Genomic DNA, 23,947 nt, shown 5'->3' with positions numbered 1-23,947 from the left:
TGACAAACTCTAAAAGAAAAGAGGTTGTCTCTTATCTCTTCTCTTCCAAGCTACTCTTTAGGGTCACATGTACAAAGCAGACCACATAAATTGTGACTCAAATGTAAACAAAATATAGAGAAATAAAGAACATATGTCCATAGCATATTTTCTTGACCCCGTCCCATTGAAAAATGTGCTTATTTCCTGCTCTGGGGTTAATCTATCACAATCTACAACCATCTTTAGTTATATTATCTAATACCCAGTCCACATGTTGCTGTCAGTTAATACACACACACACAAAAAAACATAGGTTTGGAGAAGTCTTACTACTACTACCTTTTAAAAAGTAGATTTTTGCAGAGATTAAAGTTCTAAGCGGCTAATTCTTTTGTTTCCTACCAAGAACCACTTTTGAAGAAAGAAAGAATATTCTAAAATTAAAATAGTATATGGTAGCAGATTTCATACTTACATTTTATCAGAGTACTAAGAAAATGTGACTGGAGTTTAAAGAACTACTGTGTGGTTACTAAAACCTGCACTATGGTGAGTTGAGGCCGCCATGAGCAAAAGAGGCAGAAGGCTATCCCAGCATACGATAAAGCATCACCTTAATTACTCTAAGAGTCCGATATTTGAAATGTGTCAGAAAGCAAAAAACATGCTGGGCACAGAGCCTTCTGATGTGGAGATGGGTATCAGTTTACCCAGGGCTTCTGTGTAGGCCAAGGAACAATGGTCAGAGATGAATGTCGGATGTGGCTCCACACAAGGCAGTCTTCTCTAGAGGGCTGGCTTTGAAAGATTAAGAATGGCAACGACAATCTTGAAGCCACATTTTCCCCCCACCAACCAAGGACCAATGACTCTAAAGGAGAGTAGGGCCTTCACAGGGGAAGCTGAATCAAAACAAAGCCAGTGGCTCAACACTTTAGCTCTTATGCAATGATCATTGGGATATGTTTCACTAGTGATTCCAAATTGGAAGGGATGGCGATGGCAGGGTTGTTTAAAAGCATTTGTGGGGCAAAAGTAAAATGATATTTCTGCATCAAGGGAGAAATGGTTAAAAGTTGGGGAATTTAATGTTGGACAACCATGGCTTTATCTTTGGTCTTTATCATAAAGACCAAGGAAAAAGCACAGGAAAACAGGTTTCCTAAGCAGCAGGATGACGGTCCTCCTCTCAGTTCTACCACTAGTAACTTGTTATGTAACACCTTGTACCAGTTAGAGCCTCCATGGAGCTCAGTTCTTTCCTCTTCCCTAAAATATGGCAGGAGAATCAAGGATGCTCCAAAAATATTTTCCCTTAAAGCTTCAAAGTATATCCTTCATTTAGATCTCTGATCAAATGTAACTTCCTCAATTTTCCTGATCACCCTACATAACATAGTATACCCTGACCCATTCACTAGCTCCCTGTCCTACTTGTCTCCACAGCCCTTGTCTCCACATGAGATTATGTACACTCGCCCACTTCTTTATTGCAGCTATTCCTGCTAGAAAAAGCTAAGGACTCTTTGAGCAATCCCATGCCTAGACTTATGATTGGCACATAGCAGTGCTCAACAAATATCTGATGAAATAAATTAACAAAATGAGTTGTGATGAGGCTTGACAAAAAAAGCAGGGAGTCTCATACAGAGAGGACAGAATATTCCTGATTGAGATCATGATGTTGGTCAATCCTCCTGTGAAAGGGTAGAAGACCATAGCCACCTACAGATGACATTTTGTCCTGTAAATGAGCATCCTCCAACATAATACCTTAGCAACCACAAATTTGTTCTTTCATGTGTCATTTAAATATAGGACAAAAGGCATGTTCATACTTTTGTATTAAGATATTCCCTAATGTACAACATGGCCCAGACTTGAAATTCTTTCCACTTAAAGCTTTAGGTTATTCATAAATTGGTCCCAACATGATTTTCTTAATTAGTATACTCAGGGAGAAGGCAAAGGGAGTGGAGACAGTTACATCTGCAATGAAGTACAGCTTTCATTTTCAAGTTATTCACTCTTTTTTTCACTTGTTTCCTATACTCAGTGTTCAATATTTTTTTCTCACAGTATCCATCTTTTTTTTTTTTTCGAGATGGAGTCTTGCTCTGTCACCAGGTTGGAGTGCAATGGCGCGATCTTGGCTCACTGCAACTTCCACTTCCCAGGTTCAAGCCTGTGACACTCTCCTGTGTCAGCCTCCCGAGTAGCTGGGACTATAGGCACCTGCCACCATGCCCAGCTAATTTTTATATTTTTAGTAGAGGCGGGGTTTCACCATGTTGGCCAGGATGGTCTCGATCTCTGGACCTCGTGATCTGCCTGCCTTGGTCTCCCAAAGTGATGGGATTACAGGCATGAGCCATCACGCCCAGCCTCTTTTTTTTTCCATGGTCTTTTATGCTCCCTTTTCTCTTCTGTCATTCTCCATAAATCAGTCTGCTATGTTGATAGCTAAGTCACAGGTCATGTACAGATTTAAAAATAATCTTGGTTAGTCTTTGAAGGACTAAGCAGAGTCCTCCCTGAAGTAGGAAGCTGAAAGCTGCTGGATGTGGAAAGTTTGGCAAATGCAGGGGGCAGCTAGCTACTGGGAAAGTGTTCAGATCCTTTGTTGTGAAACTACGCTACTGGCCTTCCAAGTCTCTTCCTCAACTTCATATGACAGCCACAGAACTTGCCTCCATCTTTTGGCAATTAATCCTAGTATATCAGATTTTAGAACAGAACAGGACCTCGGAGATCACCTAACCCCCGCCCCCAAACCCTCAATTTTACAAACGAGGAAATGGAGGCCAAGAGAGGTTAAGTGACTTGTCAGGGCTCACGGAATTAACAAGTTGACACGATGTAGGGACCCAGATAGCTCCAGACCAGGACTCTGAAGAATGATTGTTGGAAAAGCCCAAGAAACCTTACAGGTTCTGCTATCAAAAATGAAAAAGCAAGATAACTGATCTAAAGGAAAAGTTTGGGAATGAAGACTTGAGTATTTCAAGTGTAAATTGATCTACTACTTAAGATATTTCCAGATATTCTTTGATTTTTTTTTTAAAAAAAGAAAGCAAATAAGCATATAACAGTTAAGGAAAAAACTAGGCTAAGCATTACACTTTAAAAAAAAACAAACTCTTAAAGCCATTTATGTTTTCATATTTAATAGTTTTCAATGTAATATCTTATATGCATAGTGATGACTATACCATTACACTGACCTCTAACTTGTGCCTTTCAGTAATCAAAAGCAGCTGATTTTAATGTGCTGCCACTTTAGTGTGAAGGAGCTTAAGGCTGCGTTTGTGTGCAATCAGGTTAAGATTGGCTCCAACAGGAGAAAAATCCATACATATGTTGCAAAGATCTTAAAAATGCCTGTATTCCCAACCTGATTACAACTTACATTTTTGCATGGTTTGTCAAAGCAGATCACTGAAATCAAATCAAGATGTAAAAAGGGATAAAGTGGCTTTCTTCTCCATTCTTCCATTAGTTGCCGTGACCTACTGAAGAAAGGAACTTTTCCCTCTCTCACCTGAGGCAAGGTGGGATACTCCCCTGGAAGTTACGCCAATTTTTATCAATCGGTGCTCAAGTTACAAAGCTAATTTTCTAATTTTCATTTCCTACATTTGTAAATATAAGTTACTTTATTACAGAATAATTTGCCATTTCGCTCAGCAATTATATTTAGCTTCCTTTTAATGAAACAGTAAACAAATTAATATAACTTTGAAAACCTATTTAAAGGTTATATAAAATTGATTTTATTAAACTGAAAATGTAGATACAAGATTTAGAGCTATAGCTAGTCTTTCCTAATAAGTAAAACTTAGTAAAACGTCAATAAGAATTAAATCAGTCTGTTACTGGTTTGTCAAAAAGAGAATATTAGCAGATGATACATAAGCATTTATTTTGGCATCATTTAAATTGCTGACAGTATCAAGTTGTATTCGACTAAGACAGTATGTTGTTGTTAACATGAAAAATACAAATGAAATAAATATCATGGTTAACAGTCTAGCTGTTATCTAGAAAATTCTCAAGTCAGACTGTGGCTAGGTCAAAATAAAGAGTTTTGGAGAGGAGGGAAATGTGTTGCCTCTTTTACACACAAGCATGTTTGTTACAGGAGCATTTTCAGTTTAATTTTTGCTATTAATGTAAACCACAATTGGGGGACCACATTGCTGGAAGAGGAATGGGGGAGGGGCTAGTTATATAAACAATATACAACAAAGAAAGTCTTTATTTCCAATACCTGAATACATCAGGTTTGTTTTTAGGGAGAAGGTTGCAGGTTAAATGCTTTCAGCTATCCAAGAAGTGGCTTATTAGTTTTGTAAGAAAATATTTTCTTATATTTTGACTGAAAAATACCTAGTTTAAGTGAACAAAACCATCCTTGTTAGTGAAAAGCAGACCCACAAAAACTTTGTTTCAAAGATCCAGTACGGAAAAGGAAAACTAATTCAAGAGGAAAAGCTGCTTTCCTAATAGTAGCTCCTGAATCTGGATCCAATAGTTCTCAAAGGCCGACTGGAGTCTTCGAGTCTTAAAAGTTTTGTCTTTCTCCATGGATCATAGACATTCTCTATGAGGCAGCATAACACGGATATAAACCTGTTTTAAGCACTTATATATTCTCTTTCTGGGCTATGGTCATAAAGCTGAAAAGTTATGCACCCACAGAAAGAATGAAGGCAAGCAAAAGTTATGATTATTTTACAGAGCAGTTTTCCAAACACAACTTTCTTTTTTGCTCTTCTATTTTGAGCGAATGGCAATGTAGCATCCGCCCGTGATAAAATAAATGTAACCCAGTGATTACTGCTTTAGGGACAAGCACAGTGACAGGGCTCAGACCCGCGCTTCAACTTACTGATTCTGTGTCGGCCAGCACCTCAGCTATGTGCTCTTCCAATTTCTAAATGGGCCTAATCCTGTTATTACAGAATAATTACTGCAAATCAGCACAATTACTACAAAGATTTGAGTAAACACACACATACCAGTAGCTGTTTTCTACAAATTATTATCAAAACAAAGAGAAACGGCTAATTGTGGTAACATTAAGACAATGTTTATTCCTCCCAGTGTTTGGGCAAGTTTATTTTAAGTTGTCATCTTCAACTAGTAACGATGCAGATGATTTTACAGACTCCATAAACCTTTCTAATCTAAACTCTTCTCAACTGAAAGTTGGCCGCTTCCCTCAGAGCAACATCTGCAAAGGCCTGGTTTCATAAGAACCCGCTTTTATGGTACATTTGCAGAAAAAGCCACCAAAACACATTTAGAAACCTCATTTTAGAAAGCTCATTACTAAGGTACTCTCCTAAGTTATGTTTAAGGTATTATGAAAGTAATAAAATATGCCCTTCATATTTTTCACAACTGAAGCATTTGTTTTTAAGTAAGTACAACAAAACTTTATCCCCTCACCAATATTATCGGATTTCCTTCAAAGATAAATACTTATTTTTGGAAGGGAGGGTGGTTAGGAAGCAGGAGAATTCAGAAAGCACACAGCACACAGTAGTGATTATATTGAGACCTACCTCCTGGACAGTGCCTCATTGCCATCTTGCATCTCCTGGATTCAGCAATGGTTGGACACGGTATTGTGTCTTTCGCTGGCTTTTTAACAATTTGCCGTGTTCTGGTTTCCAGACCCCATTTAAATCCACATGTGCGATTATTTCTGCTACAAGTTCCCCATTCGCTCCAATGACCAACTTCACATCCTTCTAGTAAAGATTTTTAGAAAAAGAAAAAAACACAAGCACATAAGTTAGTATCTATTTGCTTTACTGTCATCAAATTTACATAGCAGTATTCCTTCACTGGCCCCACCTTGGGATATCAAAAATTAAGTGGTACAGTCTTGAAGACCTATACTCGCCTTTTGGGAACTTTAATTTTTTGAACCATAGAATACTTCTATCAAAAAAAAAAATACCCCTTAAGTAATTCATAAGCTGTTACTTTCCATTTGTCTTAGTTCAATTTTCAAAGGATGCTATTGGTCAGTTCTGTTTTTTCCTTCAACTTTTAAGTTCAGGAGTACATGTGCAGGATGTGCAGGTTTGTTACATAGGTAAATGTGTGCCATGGTGGTTTGCTGCACAGATCAACCCATCACCCAGGTATTAAGCCCAGCATCCATTAGTTATTCTTCCTGATGCTCTCCCTCCCTGCATTGCCCCCATCCTGATAGGCCCTAGTGTGTGTTGTTTCCCACCATGTGCCTATGTGTTCCCATCATTCACACATGAGAACATGTGGTGTTTGGTTTTCTCTTCCTGCATTAGTTTGCTGAGCATAATGGCTTCCAATTCCAACCATGTCCCTGCAGAGGACTTGATCTCGTTCTTGTTTATGGCTGCACAGTATTAGATGGTATATATGTACCACATTTTCTTTATCCAGTCTATCAATGATGAACATTTAGGTTGATCCCATGTCTTTGCTATTATGACTAGTTCTAATGATACTAAAATATGTAATCTTTAAAGAGTCAACAGTTAAAACCTAAAGTAGAAGACACTATTTCCTACCATGACAGAAGACAACATTTTACAGGCTGGTTCTGAATATGCCTCCACCAAACCCATAAATGTATTTTAGTTTGGAAGCACTTGGTGAAAAAAAATGGGGAGCTTGCTTTGTATTTTCTGACTTTTTCTTTTCTTTCAGCAGGTGTCTGGAGACCACAGTTCTTATTCCCCATATTGGTGTACATTACTATAGTTTGAAAAGTAAACAAATGTGATCAATCATTTGAAAATGTATGTTTTTACTACATACGTAAAAGCCTTTAGCATCCCCTATGTTAAGTCCACATAGTGGAAAATAGGCTATCCCCCAACTCCCAGGAGAGGAAGAGGAGGAAGTAAAAGGATAAGCATATACAAAGCTAGACCTCCTCATCAACTTCACCATTAAAACTCCTCTTCACGCTAGTGGATGAAGGCTGAGGTCCAGAGTCTGCATACAATTAATATTTCCATCTTCTAGACATCAGTGGGTATCATAGCTGCTTCTTAGACTTTTCAAAGACATTTAAGATTTTTTATTCAGAGAATGCATAAGACTCTATTTATAATATGCTTATAGTTAAGGATTTCAGCGTTTCCACTGAACATTTGTAATGTGTGTGTCCTGCCTCTCAAAAGAAAATTCAACATTCTGAATATGTTCTTCTAGTGACTTTCTTATTTTAATAGTGGTGCCTATATAAATGTGTTAATTCACACATAAGTAGAAACACAAATGCACATATTTCTTCAAAAACCACTTATTTAAATGTCTTCTCTGCAAGCTCTCAAATACACAATTACAGACTACTTCAGCAATATTTTCATAGAAAAATTTCAAATTTTCTTCTAAGTCTCCATTTTAAGGGATGTAAAGTCTAATACATAGCTGTGTTGTATATCATATCAGATATATAACAGCAAATGAAATTCTGGGCAGGGAGCATGTCAATACATCCATGATTAGATTAAGAGTTTCATCATAATGCAGCCACTGACAGATCTTTACCTTTCAATCAGCGGTATAAGAATGTCAAGGTATTTTACGAACACTCAGAAGATACAAAATTTATAAAATATGTTACTATTTTCACAGATAGAACATATATATCAAATTATGCATTCTAGGTATATAAATTTGGTAATCATTTTAATGCATTTGTAACATATAATCAACAAAATATGGCACAAATAATTTCTTTTCAAGTTTTTTTTTTTTTATTTTACACAAACAGCTAAGTAAGCAGTTCTGTAATTCTACACATAGCAAAAGTAATAGAGTAGTTAGCTGATGTGGTAGTGCTTAAAACTTCTCTTCTGAACAAAATGTTTTTCTCTAACAGTTACTAATAATTTATTAAGAAATAGATGTATTACACAGATGATTAAGAAAAAACTTTGTCAGCACTTAAGTAGATTAACGGAGCAAATGCACAACTAGCAAATTTTACAGCAAGATATGAGACTATCCAATTGTCATGATACTTAAAGTCAGCAAAGAACTTAATTTTCAGTTCTACTGAACAAGAGAACCAATTTGTTTTAGTTTAAATATATCTAGCATGCATATTTTTAAGAAACAGGTGTTAAAATAAAAGTTGCAGTTTGAGAGTCACATTAAAAACTACTCACCCACACATTCCATGGTTTCTTCTAATGGTGCAAAACCATCTGGACATTCATCAAAGCAACGGCCTCTATGCAAATAAAAGCCTACTTTGCACTTGGTACAAAAGTCTTTGCTAAAGCAAGAATCGCAGTTTTCTATTCTGCATCCTAAAAACAATTTTAAAGAGAAAAAAGAAAATTTCAGTCAAAGAAATTTACTTGTTTTACAAACAAAACTTTTGTAAACTCATAGGTTAGCCCATTTGAAATTCTCATCATCAGAGAAATATTGTTTAACTCATTTGTTTCCTAGCACCATCTCATTCTAAATCATTCCCGTCTCTTCCAACAGCTTACTACATCAATAACCCAAGAGAGAATGCCAGCCCAGGGTCCCACGCGCCATGAGAACTTTCGGAAATGTTAGTAATCTCCAGATGGGATTAAAACAAAAAATTCAAAAGAAAAAGAAAACACTCCCTCTACAAATTACTTGCTGCCAGTATGAAATCTGTCCTGCCCTCAAAAGGCCTCCAATGGGAACACTGTAATAAGCATTTGTGTATAGGAAATGAGTTAAGAATTTTAATTTTTAAAATGTTTTCAAATGCATGGTCTATTTTATAGGGCACTGGTCAACACTAGCACCTACATTCATCAGAGGGTGACCTGGGTGGGGCTGGGGGCGGGGTGGAAGTTTAGGTCATTTTGTTGAAAACCTACAATGTGTCAAAGGCTTTACACATATTTCCATTGAATCTTCACAATAATCCTACATGTGGACATTAGAAACTCCATTTGGCATATAAGAAACCTGGGACTAACAGAGTAGCAGCTGAATTGGTTCTGAAAGCCACCAAAACCATCTGTCTTTTAAATCCATTCTCTTTCTCTCTATAACTCACTCACTGAAGTCCGCTAGGAGTTTGTGAAACAGATGTGCTTTCAGGTCTGTTACATCTGGGTGTGAATACCAAGCTCTGCCCTTACCATCTCTGTAACTTTAGATAACTATATGCCTCTCTGAGCTTCTATTTCCTCCCGTATTAAACAGGGGCATCACTGACCTTACAAAACTATTGTAAGGTTTTGTAATAATATATGTAAATTGACAGGCTCATAATAGGTAGTCTGCAGATATAAGCCACAGTGAATTAGAAACGTATTTTTCCACTAAACCACATACATTACAATAAGGTATAAAAAGAAGCAATAATTTATGAGCTTGTATTCTAGATCAGATTCCCTGGTAGGCCAGTAACATCTGGGTCAGAAATCCTTGGCATGCACAGGTGAAAATAAATACACTCTCTTAACTACTCCTCAAGGAAAGGAGAGAAGTTTGGAGGACTGGTAAATTCCAAGGTCAAGTTTTCAACAGATTGTAGTACATTATTACTTGTAACAGTTTTAACTGATGCAATTGACAGCACGTAAAGTCCTATGAAAACTCTGTGACATCACATGTATTCATTTAACAAGCCTCCAGAACTATACTTCCTGCTTTAAGGATTCAGGAAGCTTTAAGACATATAGTTCCCATAAGCAAAGAGATAAAGGGGTTAAAAAACAAAAAACAAAACACAGCCAAGATGTTAAATCACTGAAGATTTCAGTGCTTTAAAGGCTACATTTAAAGGCTAAAAATAAATTTCATTAAAATAGATCACATAAGAAATGACTGTGTCTAGACCTATTAAAAATGGCAACTCTTTGCCTTTCAATTTTGAGTCTAAACAGGCTTCTGTGTATTAAATGACCAGTATGAAGCAGCTAATGCAACTTCTAAAATGTTACCAAATTTATAAACAGAACACCAAATATGTGTGGGTTAAAGTCCACATACAAATCTACACTACTGCTCCTTTGGTGGGGAGGGAAATGGTCAGCACAGAAGAACAGTTTATCACTCCATAAAAGGTTCATTTGTAGTCTTAAATGCTTTAACCTATATTTTAATAAAATCATGGTCCATAGCTGGTCAATAACCTCTTAATCATGGTCAAAATACATGACCATTATGTCCACAAATTGTTAGTTTTCTTGCTATATTTTTTTAAAAAACAAGCAGCCCTTCCTGCCGTAGAGTTATTTTCCAAGAAATAGTAATGAGCATTCCAAAGGATAAAACAGAACTAAAGGGTGAAGAGAAAAAAAAAAAAAAAGAACACTTAAAGAGAAAAAGAGGACTTTACACTTCGTAAATCAGCTATCATATACAAGGTCTGACTTCTCTTTAAAATAAAGCCACACCAATAAGCTTTTTGGCCAAAAAGTTATAGCATTTGGAATTAATTTTACCAGGCCCTTTGCTGATCTTTACTGTTACTTGTAGCTCCCTTCCCTCATTTCATTCCATGCTCCTAATACCAGTTCATAGAATATGGAATTGCTGAAATACCTATCATTCTCTGTAAAGTCCCTGAGGACTTCTTCAGGTAAAAATCCTGTTGGATGAAAGCTTAATTATTTGTTCTTGAATTCAAGTGGAATATAAATATGATATGTTCAAACTGTAGAAAATGATAACCATTTAAAAGTACAAGGTGAATTATAAGTTATGACCTGGAAAACCCATTATTAAGTTAAAAAAAAGAGACAAGTTGGCTGGCCATGGTGGCTCACATCTGTAATTCCAACACTTTGGGAGGCCAAGGTGGATGGATCACTTGAGCTCAGGAGTTCAAGTTCAACCTAGGCAACATGGTAAAACCCCATCCCTAAGAAATCAGCTGGGCATGGTGGTGTGTGCCTGCAGTCCCAGCTACCTGGTGGGCTGAAGCAGGAGGATCACTTGAGCCTAGAAGGTCAAGGCTGCAGTGAGCTGTGTTTGCGCCACTGCACTGTAGCTTAGGCAACAAAGTGAGACCCTATCCCCCCCCCCAAAAAAAAGGTACGTTGCGAGATATATATAGTACAACACAAAACTACGTATGCGTGCATGTGTTCATCTGTATGAAGTAGCTTAGGGAAGTTAATTTAGGGAGGGGATAGAATTTTCAAGTATGTTAGAGTTATTTTTCTGACTCATATCCTTTAATTACATTTATGTAATTAGTATCATAGAAAGGGTTATTACAATATGTATTTGTGACCTACTTAAGTTTATTCAAAAAGTGCCACTCCATTAACATTGTAAAATTAAGCTCTTTTGATTTTAACAGGCAAGAATAAAGGCATCTATCCCATCTAAAACTTTTTCAGATTTGAGTGCATGAATTATACCCCTGATTTAATAATGTTGAACCTGCTATAACATCTTCAACAAATACCTTCATTTAGCCATCTCTTGCCAGTATCCTTTGTTTTCACATGTTCAATAGCGTTGCTTTTCCTTCACTCAAATTTTAAGGGGAAAAAACTAAATAAAATATTGTCTGTGTAATAAAGCATTTTTTAAAAAGCTTTGATCAGTGCCAAGTCCTAGCACCTGAAGCTGTGCTGACCATCCTGGCCTCATTTGCTCTTTGCCACTACATAAAACCAATGCAGGCGGCCCATGCATTTGGCAGCCTGCACTAACAGAGCTCATCCGCTCACAAACACCTACAAACCCAATACTTTTTATTCTTTTTTATTTATTTAGAGACAGACTTTCGCTCTTGTTGCCCAGGCTGGAGTGCAATGGCACAATCTTGGCTCACTGCAATCTCCTCCTCCTGGGTTCAAGTGATTCTCCGGCCTCAGCCTCCAAGTTGCTGGGATTACAGACTTGCACCACCACGCCCTGCTAATTTTGTATTTTTAGTAGAGACGGGGTTTCTCCATGTTGGTCAGGCTGGTCTCAAAGTCCCGACCTCAGGTGATCCGCCCGCCTCGGCCTCCCAAAGTGCTGGATTACAGGCGTGAGCCACCATGCCTGGCCAAACCCAATATTTTTGAAAGCAAGCAGCACCACAAGCCACCTAATCCAGGAGGTCTCCTGCTTGACGTGCTTCACAGTCCTTGATGACCTTTCCTCAGCAGCTCCAGATCCAACCACAGCCCCCTGCTGTGTTCAGCCATTTCTCCATGAGGTAACTCTTCTGCTTTGTGGGTGTCGGAGGGAATTCCTGTGTAGTCTCATAGTCCTATATTTTCTCCCCCAGCTTGTAGCCATTTTCCAAAAACTACTTAAGCATTTTATCCTTAATTGGGATTCATATAAACTCTATTAACTCATTTTTATATAAAAGTAAAACATTCTCATTATAAGTAAAAACTCAAAGCAGTACAGAAGGTTTACAGGAAAAAATAGAAATCCTTTTTCTCACCTGAATGGCACATCAGGCCTACTCCCCAGAAATATCCACTGTGTTAACGGTTTCTTCCATACACTTTAGAAAACCTCTATGTAAATCTTATAAATGAGTTAGTCACCATTGAAACACCAGTAGGATCATACAATAGATTGTTAAACCTTAGAAAACTGTATACTACATAATAGGTGTATTAAAATTTATTAAACATAGGCCTTTTCTATAAAAATATGGGCTTTAAGTCCTCTTTCAAATAAAAGATCCTAGTTTAGCCAACTTACATGCTTCTAAATTACAGTGCCTCCTCAAAAATGTAACCCACCAAATGAGGACTGCCAACATTGGTTTAAGTAAAATTACTGTCCAAGTGAAACTGCATCCAAATGCAGTCTGATGGGGCTGCCATTTGGCAAGAAGGGCTTACCCCTGGCCAAGAAACAGAAAAATAGGCTGAATACCCTCTCTCCTATCCTCCCACAGTACCCTGTACAGGCTTTAATAAAACATTTTTCAAATTACACCATAGTCCAGCTCAAGAGTTCATTCCCAGCATTCTCAAGGAACACAGTATGTGTCAGACCCTAAGAACCTAAACCCATTCCCTATCCTGGAGGTGCTAAGCCAGAGGGGTCCATGTGGCACTAACAGTGCACCACAATGTAACAGGAGATATAGAGTCATGTCTTGGGTACATTAGAGACAGAAAAGGGACCCATTTCTGTCCTGCCATTCAAGTTTTTTTTTTTTCCAATCTGTGAATTCCCCATTCCTAACACAGTATAGGAAACATGGTGGAGTTTTAATGCTTGCTAAATAAATGAGCATGAATGTCATTTAAAGTTCAATTTCTGTAATATTTGCATGCTTAGTGAGAGATTGACTGCATATGCACTATGTATTAAAAAGCCATAGTTGTTGTAAAGAACTGCAAATCATATGGAAGAATCAACAGTTAAACACCTGAAAACAATTATACTGGAGAATGTAACTATCAAAGGAAGGCGGGTGATGTGTGCTATGAGTCGGAACCTCTGATGAGCAAGTTTTAGGGAGACAAGGAGAAGCAGAGTCCTGGCAAGTGTAGCTGCCCTCATGACGAGGCAGTAGAGAAAATCCACATGGCAAGTTGACGGGCCCAGTGAGCAGTGGTTTGGAGGAAGAGGAGGTTAGGTGATGGGATGGTTACTTGGATTTAGAGGCTGTGGGTGGGTATTATAAATTATTCATACTTTGAGTGGCTTTAAGTATTTAAGTAATAATTAGTATTAATAAAAACAAAGCTCGGTTCAAGATTAGGGGCTTGGTCTGACTAGCAGTGAGTAGTCCCTGTAGATTCTGGCCATGAGCATAGCATCACCATGTTTCCTCATTGAGACAGGTAACAGTCCCTAAGGGCCAACCATCTTGACAGGTACATAGAAGCACAGATGAGAAAACAGTCCTTACACCTCAGGATCTTCAGTCTACTGAGGGGAAAGCTCCACAGAAAGGCAATTAGGGAATAAAGTGACTACTCTAAGCTAGACGTATAGACAGAGTGAACTGGGGAGTGAACATTTTCAGAAAGTTAACCTTCCTAAAAGCAGAAGAGAGTAGAGGTCAGGAAAACCATTGGGAGGCTCAACACTCTAAGAGGTAACAGTACCAGGGAGAGGAGTTATAATGAATCCATAAAAGTGACAAACCAAGTGGAAGAGAAGATGAAAAACTGAGAGAAGCCAAAGATCACACAACTATCCTCTCTTCCTTTGGTCTCAACAGTGCTCTTAGGGCACTCGGCAAATGGACAGAGTTCCTTTTGTTTCTCTTCCCAGCTAAATTAAGATAACAAGAACCATCTCTTAATTGAATATCTCAGCATAGTCAATCAGATAAATGAGAAAAGTAAATCCTTAACAGCAGAGAAACATCAACCTTTGTTAAATCTAGCTGTCAAAATGTAATTATATATATATCGATCAATTATTGGAGAAAGGGAAGAAGTCAATAAAGTAGAGGGAACCTCAAATACCCCTAGGAATCTATGTTCTTATTTCTTCATGCCCATCAGGGTTGTGAATGTCAGATTGCCTTAGCACACCATGAAAATCCAATTGCTTGTTGCTCCAACTACTCTTACTTTAAACTAGCATCTCTGTTCAGAATGTGGCAGTCACTGACAACAATAGGGCATTTATTTAGTCCTCAAGTAGCAGATGCAAGGATCAAAGAACATCAAGCCAACCTCTAGAAACCTCTAGAGATTTCTATGCCTATTACGTGCTAAAATTTGAATAGAAATTAAAGGCACAGTTTGTTCCCAAAACACTCAAAATTAGACTTTTAGCAAATTTTCACATGGAAAGCACTAGACTATGGAACTTAATATAAGGTTTTTAAAATTAGTTTTAGTTTAAAAATCTAACAATTTCAAGTACTATTTAACATTTCTTCTCAAAATTTGCAATGGGGTTATAAATATTCCTAAGTTTTAAGCTTTATGTTTTCAAAATCATGCATTTCTAATATGTACCATTGCAGTAATTCCATTAGACTATGTATTGATAAAAATTACCTAAAAGCTAAAATTACATTTTTTTGTAATACAGTCAAGTAACATGCAACTCATTAGAACTTCATTATATTTCAATCTAAATAAAAGATGGATCCAGAAGTTTCAGGACTAGGTGTTTTATATTTACAATTAAACTATTTGAGTGATGACATAGAGAACCAGCATTACTAAATTAACAGAAGATGAGAAGATCCAGGGTTAAAGTCTGTTTATAACCCAGTGGAATGAGCTTAAGTCAAGATTGCTTTAATTAGTTAGGATAGTTGGTATAGGATGAAATTCAACTACGTCAAATGCAGAACAGGACACTTAGAATTAAGAGCAAGGGGCGGGAATAAGAACTATGCTGAGAATGTAGTGGCCACTCATAGTACAGTGGTTAGCAGATCTGAGGTTAGAGTCTTGGACCACTTACTATTGTGTGACTGTGGTAAAGTCAGTGAAGCTTTCTCTGTCTTAATGTCCTCATGTATTTTTTTTTTTAAGAAAAGGTATTATCAGTCTCTATCTCACAGGCTTTTTGAGAGGATTCAGAGGCTTAATCAGTGCAAAGATCTCAGCATAGTACCTGCTGTGTAATTAGTTATCAAAAAGTGAGATTTTATGAGTATAAAAATTTATTACCATGCGATCCAGCAATCCCACTGCTGAGTATATATCCAAAAGAAGGGGAAATCAATATATCAGAGAGAGATCTGCACTTTCATATTTATTGCAGCACTATTTATAATAGCCAAGATATGGAATTAACCTGAGTACCCACCAATGAATGAAAGGATATTTTATGTATATACACACAATAGAATGTTATTCAGTTATAAAACTATAATGAAGTCCTGTCATTTCCCACTACATGGATGGAACTGGGGGACATTATATTAAGTGAAATAAGCCAGGCACAGAAAGACAAACATCAAATATTCTCATTTACCTGTGGGAACTAAAAAAAGTAGATCTCATGGAGATAGAGAGTAGAATGGTGGTTACCAGAGACTGGGAACGGAAGGGGATGAAGAGAACTTAGTCAAGGGCTACAAACATATAGTTAGATGGAAGGAATAAGTTCTAGCATTCAATAGTACTGTAGGAAAAACTACAGTTAGCAATCATTTATTATACATTTCAAAATAGAAGAGAAGAACTGTAATGTTCCCAACACAAAAGATAACTGTTTGAGGTGATAGATATCCTAACTACTCTGATTTAATCATTTCATGTGGTATTCAGATATCAAAATATCACATCCTAAAAATAAGTGCAACTATTAAATATGAATAATAAAATAAATTTTAATCTAACAACTAGGACAAAAGGATTGCAGTCCAAGATGGCAAATGGAAGGAAGCTCAAATGGGATACTCCATATGGAAAAAAAGATTTAATAAACTGTATAGATGTAGTTATAATAAAATACATATATATGCACTACTCAAATAAAGGGCATTACCCAATAAAAGGCATTACCCACTGTCTAGAGTAAACTTAGTGACTTCACCCTTGTTTGGGTCACACAGCTTAACCAACCAATCACAATCATTTGTTGGGCACCTACATGGAAAATCACCTGCTTTGAACATTAGGAACCAGGAGTTAAGAAACCAAGATCTAAGGGCAATTTTGACCTGGGGTGGGGGGACAGACGGTAGAAATCACATTCTCTTTGTGCCTTACTCCCTAACCATCAGATAAGAAGGCAGAAATACCTGACTTACCTATATCATACAATAAAATCCTGACCTAGGCTGTGATTTAAATCCTCAAGTTCCAATTAGGTACAATGAATTTCTATCTAGAAATTTACATACTGTTCCTTTAGATACCTATAGAGTTCTATCTTATATGCCATAGTATCTTTTATTTTAACTTCTGAGGATATATATGCTGTCAAAAAACATATCAGGAAAAAATATTTAACTTGAAATGTTGCAACAGTTCACTTTTTAAAAACTCCAAATTCACACTTTGCAATATGCTGCTAGTAGCTTCACTGTAATATTTTAATGTTTAAATGTTATATCTTGCCCATCCACATAGAAAAAATATGAAGAAATGTTGAGGCTTGTGTAAAATTATGTGGTCAAATAACAAACTCTGAAAATATTGGCTTTATTTCTCATATATTCAAGTGATGCATATTTGAAATCATTCTCAAAACAAATGAAATCAAAATAAACACATTTGCTAAGAACGTTAAAGCTTAAAGAGAATTTTTTTTCCATGGTGGAGGTAGGAAACAGTGGGAGAAGGACAACTACCTCAAAATAAAATAGGAAAAGAATGTGATAGTAATTAAAAGTTTCAAAGATTATAAACCAAATTAGTATCTCATATCAGATTTTAAATTCCTGCCACTATTAGAACTCTCATCTTGGTTACTTCTTGTGCTTTTCCTTTTTTGGTAACTTGTCACCTTTTATATTAAGGTAGAACTAGAGCGGTTTAATCAACTTCAGACCTGCATCTCAGTTGGATTTTTCCAAATGTTGGAAAATGCAGATCTCTCCACCCAACTAAATGGAAAAGCATATGTAAGCTAATATATGTGTTGCCCTCCACTCAACCCTCATCCAAGGAAAACAAGAAGAATCTCTTAATCCCTTTACACTCTAAATAGGCTAGAGCAAACTTTTCCTATAACGAGCCAGATAATAAATATTTTAGGCTTTGCAGACCATACGGTCTCTGTCTAAACAACTCATCTCTGTCGTTACACAAAATGAAGCCATAGACAATATGTAAATGATTCAACGTGGCTGTTTTCCAATGAAACTTTACGAACATTGACATTTAAAAGTTAATATCATTTTCATGTGTCACAAAATATTGTTCTTTTGTCTTAAAATCTCAATGACTTAAAAATCTAAAAGCTATTCTTAGCTTAAGGGCCCTACTGAAAAGATAGCAGTCCAAATTTTGCCCCTGGGTCATAGTTTGCTGACCCTTAGGCTAGAAAATTACTGAAATCCCTGGGGTACCTTGGTAGAAAAAAGGAAAAAAAAGAGTTTTATTTTGAAAACACCAAATGGTAGCATTTAAGCTTGGGGAGGCATAGTAATATCTTCCATATACCATCTGGCTGTGGGCATGAGACAAATATCAGATGAGCATAAGGATGCTGGAATTCAATTATCTTGACATGGGAATACTTTTATTTCAATATTTTTAATTATATTCACACTGTATTGATAAATCAAGAATGACAACTCCTGATCAGTTGTCAGTGGGTCAATATTCCATTCTATTTTAGTAAGTTTCTAATTTCTTTCTTGCTGTGACACTGACTTTTGAATGAAGTTGCTGGTTGGAAAGAAAAGAGAGAAGAACTTTACAAAGCCATGTGTTTGGGCTGCAATTAGCTTGACATTTATGTCCAGTCCTATAGTTTATGTCCAGTCCTATAGTCCAGTATAGCTGGACATTTATGTCCAGCTATAGTCCTATAGCAAGATATTTTAATTGCTCTGTTTGTGAGCGTGGCTTTGTCATGTATGCCAATCCAGTTTGATGATAAAAGTAGATACAGTCTTGGTTGTACCATGCAGTGACAGGCAACCCTCGGGCCAGTTAGTGGACTTAACAGAACGCCTGTTACCTGCTCTGTAAATGAGGATATTAACTGCCTCGCAGGATTTCCAGATGTGATTTAAAAGATGCAGGTCAAAGTGTTTTTAAAACTAAAGCATTAGGCAAATGCTTTATTTACGTAAAAACAGCACAAGGTGGCATCCGCCTTGGAAATATAGTAGAATGATGTTGCCAAACTTCAGTCTATATTGAAATAATAGGCTCACTTACAAGAACTACCAAATCCACAAAAAACAAATGTAAGTTTGAAAAATACAATTACCTCTATTAAATGGAAAGTCAGGACTTTTACTTTCCAACCATTAGTCCTGTTACTAAAAACAAAAGTAAAATCTTTTGTAAAGAGTATCGAAAATCATATAGCCATCTTTCTCACAGAGAGAAAAATGTTTATTCTAGCTTTTAGAATATCTATTTGATATAATCTATCTTCCAGGACAAATTAGGAGAAAGAGTGCCCTTTGAGTTTTCCAGAAAGGGTAATGGAATAGAAATAAAACAGGGTCTACATCTTACAACAGGCAGCTACTGCATTGCAACTGTGGACAAGTACATTAAACAGTGCACTGAGCAGGTGAATAACCATTACTGAAGTTGTTAATATCATCCCTGATCTGGCCTACTGAAATCTTTGATGGTTTATCCATACAGGTCCTACAGATCACAATGACAAAATTAAGATTGCTTTATTGCAGCTACAAGAGGAACACTGTGATCTTGCAAAAACACACATTTTTCATGTCATTTCCCTACTTTAAAATGCTTCAATGGCTCACTTTCACTTGCAGAATCAAGTACGAACCCTTGATTTTAAAACACAAGATCTTGCTAGGCATGTCTATCTACTTTCCTAGCCTCATCTCCACATGTACCTTTCACCTTAGCCATGTTCAGTTACATGTATGAAGTTTCTTGAAAACATCCCCTGCCCTCCCAGCATCCAGCTACCTATGATGGTTCTTCCCTCGTGGTTTTACCAACTCTGTCTATCATAATCCCCCTATTAAATGTAGAAAACAGAGCCTGTCTTATGCTAGTCTGTATTCTTAGGTCCCAGCATGGGGGCCTGGCATGGTAGATGTATCTGCTGAATGATTAACAAATTTAATGCTAAATATCTATCAGTTTAGAATAAACACAGTCTTTTTTTTTTTTTTTTTTTTTTTTTTTGGAGACAGAGTCTCTCTGTCACCCAGGATGGAGTGCAGTGGTACAATCTCAGCTTACTGCAACCTCTGGCTCCCAGGTTGAAGTGATACTCATACCTCAGCCTCCCAAGTAGCTGCGATTACGGGTGCCTGCCACCATGTCTGGCTAATTTTTTTCCTTTTTGTAGAGATGGAGTTTCATCACTTTGGCCAGGCAGGTCTCGAACTCCTGACCTCCAGTGATCCACCCTCCTTGACCTCCCAAAGTGCTAGGATTATAGATGTGAGCCAGTGTGCCCAGGCCATTTTTTATATTTTAGTGTAATAGCATAATTTTGTAACAAACAAAAATATTTCAGATTATACAGAGCTACATTTTCAAATTAGACACCAAATTACTAAATATCATGTTAAAGTTTTTATGTCTCATGTTTTGTCTTTAAGAAACAAAGGTATGCACAGTCCTTAACCATAAGTCAAGCAGAAATAAGAGTGGGAGGGAGAGACTGAACAATAAACTAGACTTAAAATACACAGAAAGTCATAACATGACCAATACTGTAAAAAGAAACTGCCAACATCAGATATTAATCCTTTACTGAGATGTTTCCATAGACCCAAGTTACTAGGATGCTATTATTCCAGAGTGTGTTACATACTTTGTCTAAGCTTACAGAGCTAGTTACTGTCGGAGCTCAAATCGGAGCCCGCCATTTCTTCCAATACAATGTTCTTTTAGAGACAAGATTTACCATAAACTGATTTCTCCTTTTAGAAGATAAAATTGAATGTTTTGATATTTTTAATGAGATTTGAAACACTTAAACTGACCATTTGCTTAAGAAAGAACTAGGCAACAAAATTCAGATTTTTCTAATACTTGCATTTATAACTGCATAACAATTTTGTCTGTATTACATCATTTAAGGTACAGTTGACCCTTATACAATGCAGGTTTGACCTACATGAGTCCGCTTTATGAAAGAAAAAATAAATTGACAAATGTTTTGTTTTATCCTAGTCATAGGTACATCCAAATATAGCCAGTTGTCTTGCAAAGATGGATTTTCTTCAGAAGAAAGCATAAAAGACCTGAGAGACTCAGCATGTAACAGTATCCAGCTATCTTCTAATAAGCGGATAGTAGGGTGTCCACCTCACCAAGTGATGTCCAGTGTATTAACCAGCTGGTAGCACCTCCTGCATAGTGATGTAAAGCCACTTCAGGGCAATGAGCTTTCTCCAGCTGGCAGGACCCTGTTAACCCATGGAGTGCCTTCTGCAGACTGGGCTGTAGGCAAGGTCCCTTTCTATTTGGGAAAGAAACCAGCACAAAAGAATGCTAAAAGTGTACCACTTCAAAGTGAAGACCTACCTCTCCCACCTTCTGCCAAAGGGGAACAAATCCTAACCCTATCCAATGATGTATTTCTTTTTTATGATAGGCAGTTGAACAGGGACCAAATGATGCATTTTTTATTTTGTTTTCTCCAAGAGAAGCTGCATGGTTTAATTAAAGAAACATGGGCATTAGAGTTAGAGAGAATCCTAGATCCTATTCTTAGCTCTCCATACTTGTGTGTCCTTGGGGTAGGTTTGCAAAACTCTCTGAGCTTGTCAGATTCAGGTTTAACCATATATTAGCATCCTGGTAAGCATTTAAAGCATAATAAATATTTCTGGTAATATCTGCACCTGTGATCAGTAGTTGTGATCAGTATTAATAGGATCGTCAGATGTGACAGGATAGCAAGGAGATACTAGATCCTAAGTGGCTTGTATCTAAAACAGACTCAGGTACCCGACTCTCCAATGCACATCTCTACACAAGTGTGTCATCTCAAGTCAACATTTCTAAACCTGAACTCCTTTTGCTATCTATCAATCAAAACCAAAATCAATAATATCCAATAATACCAATAAATCAATAATATCTAATAATCCAATAATAATAATATCCAATAAACCAGTATTTGTACAATTCTTTAAAGCAGAAACCTGATTGGGCATGGTAGCTTACGCCTGCAATCCAGCACTTTGGGAGGCCGAAGCAGGCAGATCACCCCAGGTCAGGAGTTTGAGACCAGCCTGGCCAACATGGTGAAACCCCGTCTCTAATAAAAATACAAAAATTAGCCAGGTGTGGTGGCAGGCATCTGTAATCCCAGCTACTTGGGAGACTGAGGCAGGAGAATTGCTTGAACCCAGAGGGTGGAGATTGCAGTGAGCCAAGATCGTGCCATTGCACTCCAGCCTGGGCGACTAGAGTGAGACTCTGTCTAAAAAAATACAATACAATACAATACAATACAATACAATACAATACAATACAATAAGCAGAAACCTGTGAGTCATTGAGGTCTCTTCCCTCTCTGTTACCTTTGTGTCCAGTGAACCACCTTCTGCTGGTTCTATCTTCTAATCTCTTGAATCTGTCTCTTCTTCCCTACCTCAAGTACCACTGCCTTAGCTGAAGTCCTCATTTCTGGCCTGGGATTAGAGCAACAGCTTCCTAATCGGTCTCTGTGCCTCCTCTCTGGCTCTGCTCAACCTATTTCCTCTGCTGACAACAGACAATATTCTACAACAGGAGCATTATATCTTCCCAGCTTACAAATCCTCCATCCTCAGCTTCCAAGATTTCATTTCTCACACTTTGCATTCCAACGCTCAAGTAACTCTCTGCTATGAGTACCCTTTACCCTCTTGCTGTTATTCACCCTACTCCTCCTTCAAGATAGCTTTATAACACACTCTCTGGGAAATCTGAAGACTCACCCATCTCCAAGGGCAAGTCAGCTGATGCCCCATGGGTTCCCTGAGCAGCCGATGTGTCACCCTCACAGTTCTTAGCACATTCAATTCCCTTCCATTTTGTTTTTTATAAAAACATACATTGGCCCTGCCTAGTATATAAGCAGTAAATGTTTGCTCAATGTGTAAGCTATATTAAGCAGCCTAAGACATCCCCTAAATTATAGTCTTCCCCTCTCTTTCCTCAGCAGATAAATACCTACTAATACTGTTGGGAAAACCACGCAAGTGGCTGTTTTCATCAGGCTTCCTTAATTCTAGCACTGCCTGTATTCCAAAATTAAAGAATATTACAGGCTTCTAAAACGTAGTCCTTATCCATGTGCTGGTTTCATAAAGATTAAACTAAAGTAAAATAACTCTAATACATGATTTAGAATGTTTCTGGTTTAAGTGTAATCAGAATACAGTCCCTGAATTTGAATCCTATTACCTTTAGTTGGTCAACATCAATCACTCATCTCCAGGTCTTCTATCAGGTCTTGTCACTGGTCCTTTCACCCCTCATGCTCATGCATTTCCTCTAAACCTAGAATGCCCCTAACTCTTCACAGCCTCACCACCCAGGTTAGATGCTGAAGGAAGGGAAGGATACAGCTGAGCCCCACAATTTTTCATAACTGTTTTAACCTAACCACTAATTTGTCCCTTCCGTGATCCCTTCTATAACTGTGCAACACACTGACCCCATTGGCCCATTGGGCTTCAGCATCACTTTATGTAATGATGTTATCTAATACTGTTGTCTAATTCTGTATCAGTTTCATATGCAACCTAATGGTCTCCAACCTAATGGTCCAAGTATCTTCCAAATAAAGACATTTGTTATTTTTATTTCTCATGTAATCCCAAACATACTGGGGTTCCATCAATATATTTGGAGGTCTGCATCTTTATAGATCTTCAAACACATTATATAGAATTTATGGTACTTAGAGTAATTTTATGTGTGTCCACAGTTGTCCAGATTTGACCAAAGACATTTCAAAGACATTTATGTTAATTCTAAATACCTAGACTTTTTTTTTCCCCAAATGCATCATTAAATTACATTATTCAAGAATGACAGGCTGAGTGAAGTGGCTCATGACTGTAATCCTAGCACTTTCGGAGGCCAAGATTGGTGGATTTCCTGAGCTCAGGAGTTTGAGGCCCGCCTGGGCCATGGGCAAAACTTTATCTCCACTAAAAATACAAAAAATTAGCCAGGAGTGGTGGTGCATGTCTGTAGTCCCAGCTACTCGGGGGGCTGAGGCACAAGAATTGCTTGAACCCAGGAGGTAGAGGTTACAGTGAGCTGAGATCATACCACTGCACTTCAGCCTGGGAGACACAAAAAAAAAAAAGAAAGAAAGAAAACAGGTGTTTCTAAAGGCACTCAAACTTGATGACATGTAGTAATTCTTTAAAAACACCTAAATAGTGATCTTGGAGTTCACAAATTAAAAGATGATTATATTTAACTTTGGA

General features: G+C 37.4%; 1 protein-coding gene across 2 annotated transcripts in view; it reads right to left on the bottom strand.

The window, feature by feature from the left end:
- RSPO2 (R-spondin 2) overlaps nucleotides 1-23,947 on the bottom strand; it is a 173,026-nt gene that overhangs the window by 53,602 nt on the left and 95,477 nt on the right. The window contains exons 4-5 of one of the 2 annotated variants that reach the window (XM_011994167.1): nucleotides 8,163-8,306; nucleotides 5,553-5,741 (exon numbers count right to left, since the gene is read on the bottom strand). In XM_011994167.1, coding sequence (XP_011849557.1) covers nucleotides 5,553-5,741; nucleotides 8,163-8,306 — 333 coding nt within the window. The remainder of the gene's footprint in view (nucleotides 1-5,552; nucleotides 5,742-8,162; nucleotides 8,307-23,947) is intronic. The other variant, XM_011994168.1, reaches the window with a different exon arrangement.

Source organism: Mandrillus leucophaeus, unplaced genomic scaffold (assembly GCF_000951045.1).
Source record: "Mandrillus leucophaeus isolate KB7577 unplaced genomic scaffold, Mleu.le_1.0 Scaffold444, whole genome shotgun sequence".
Lineage (NCBI taxonomy): Eukaryota > Metazoa > Chordata > Mammalia > Primates > Cercopithecidae > Mandrillus > Mandrillus leucophaeus.
Note: the sequence above shows the minus strand (reverse complement) of the source record. Positions and strands in the feature narration are given on the sequence as shown.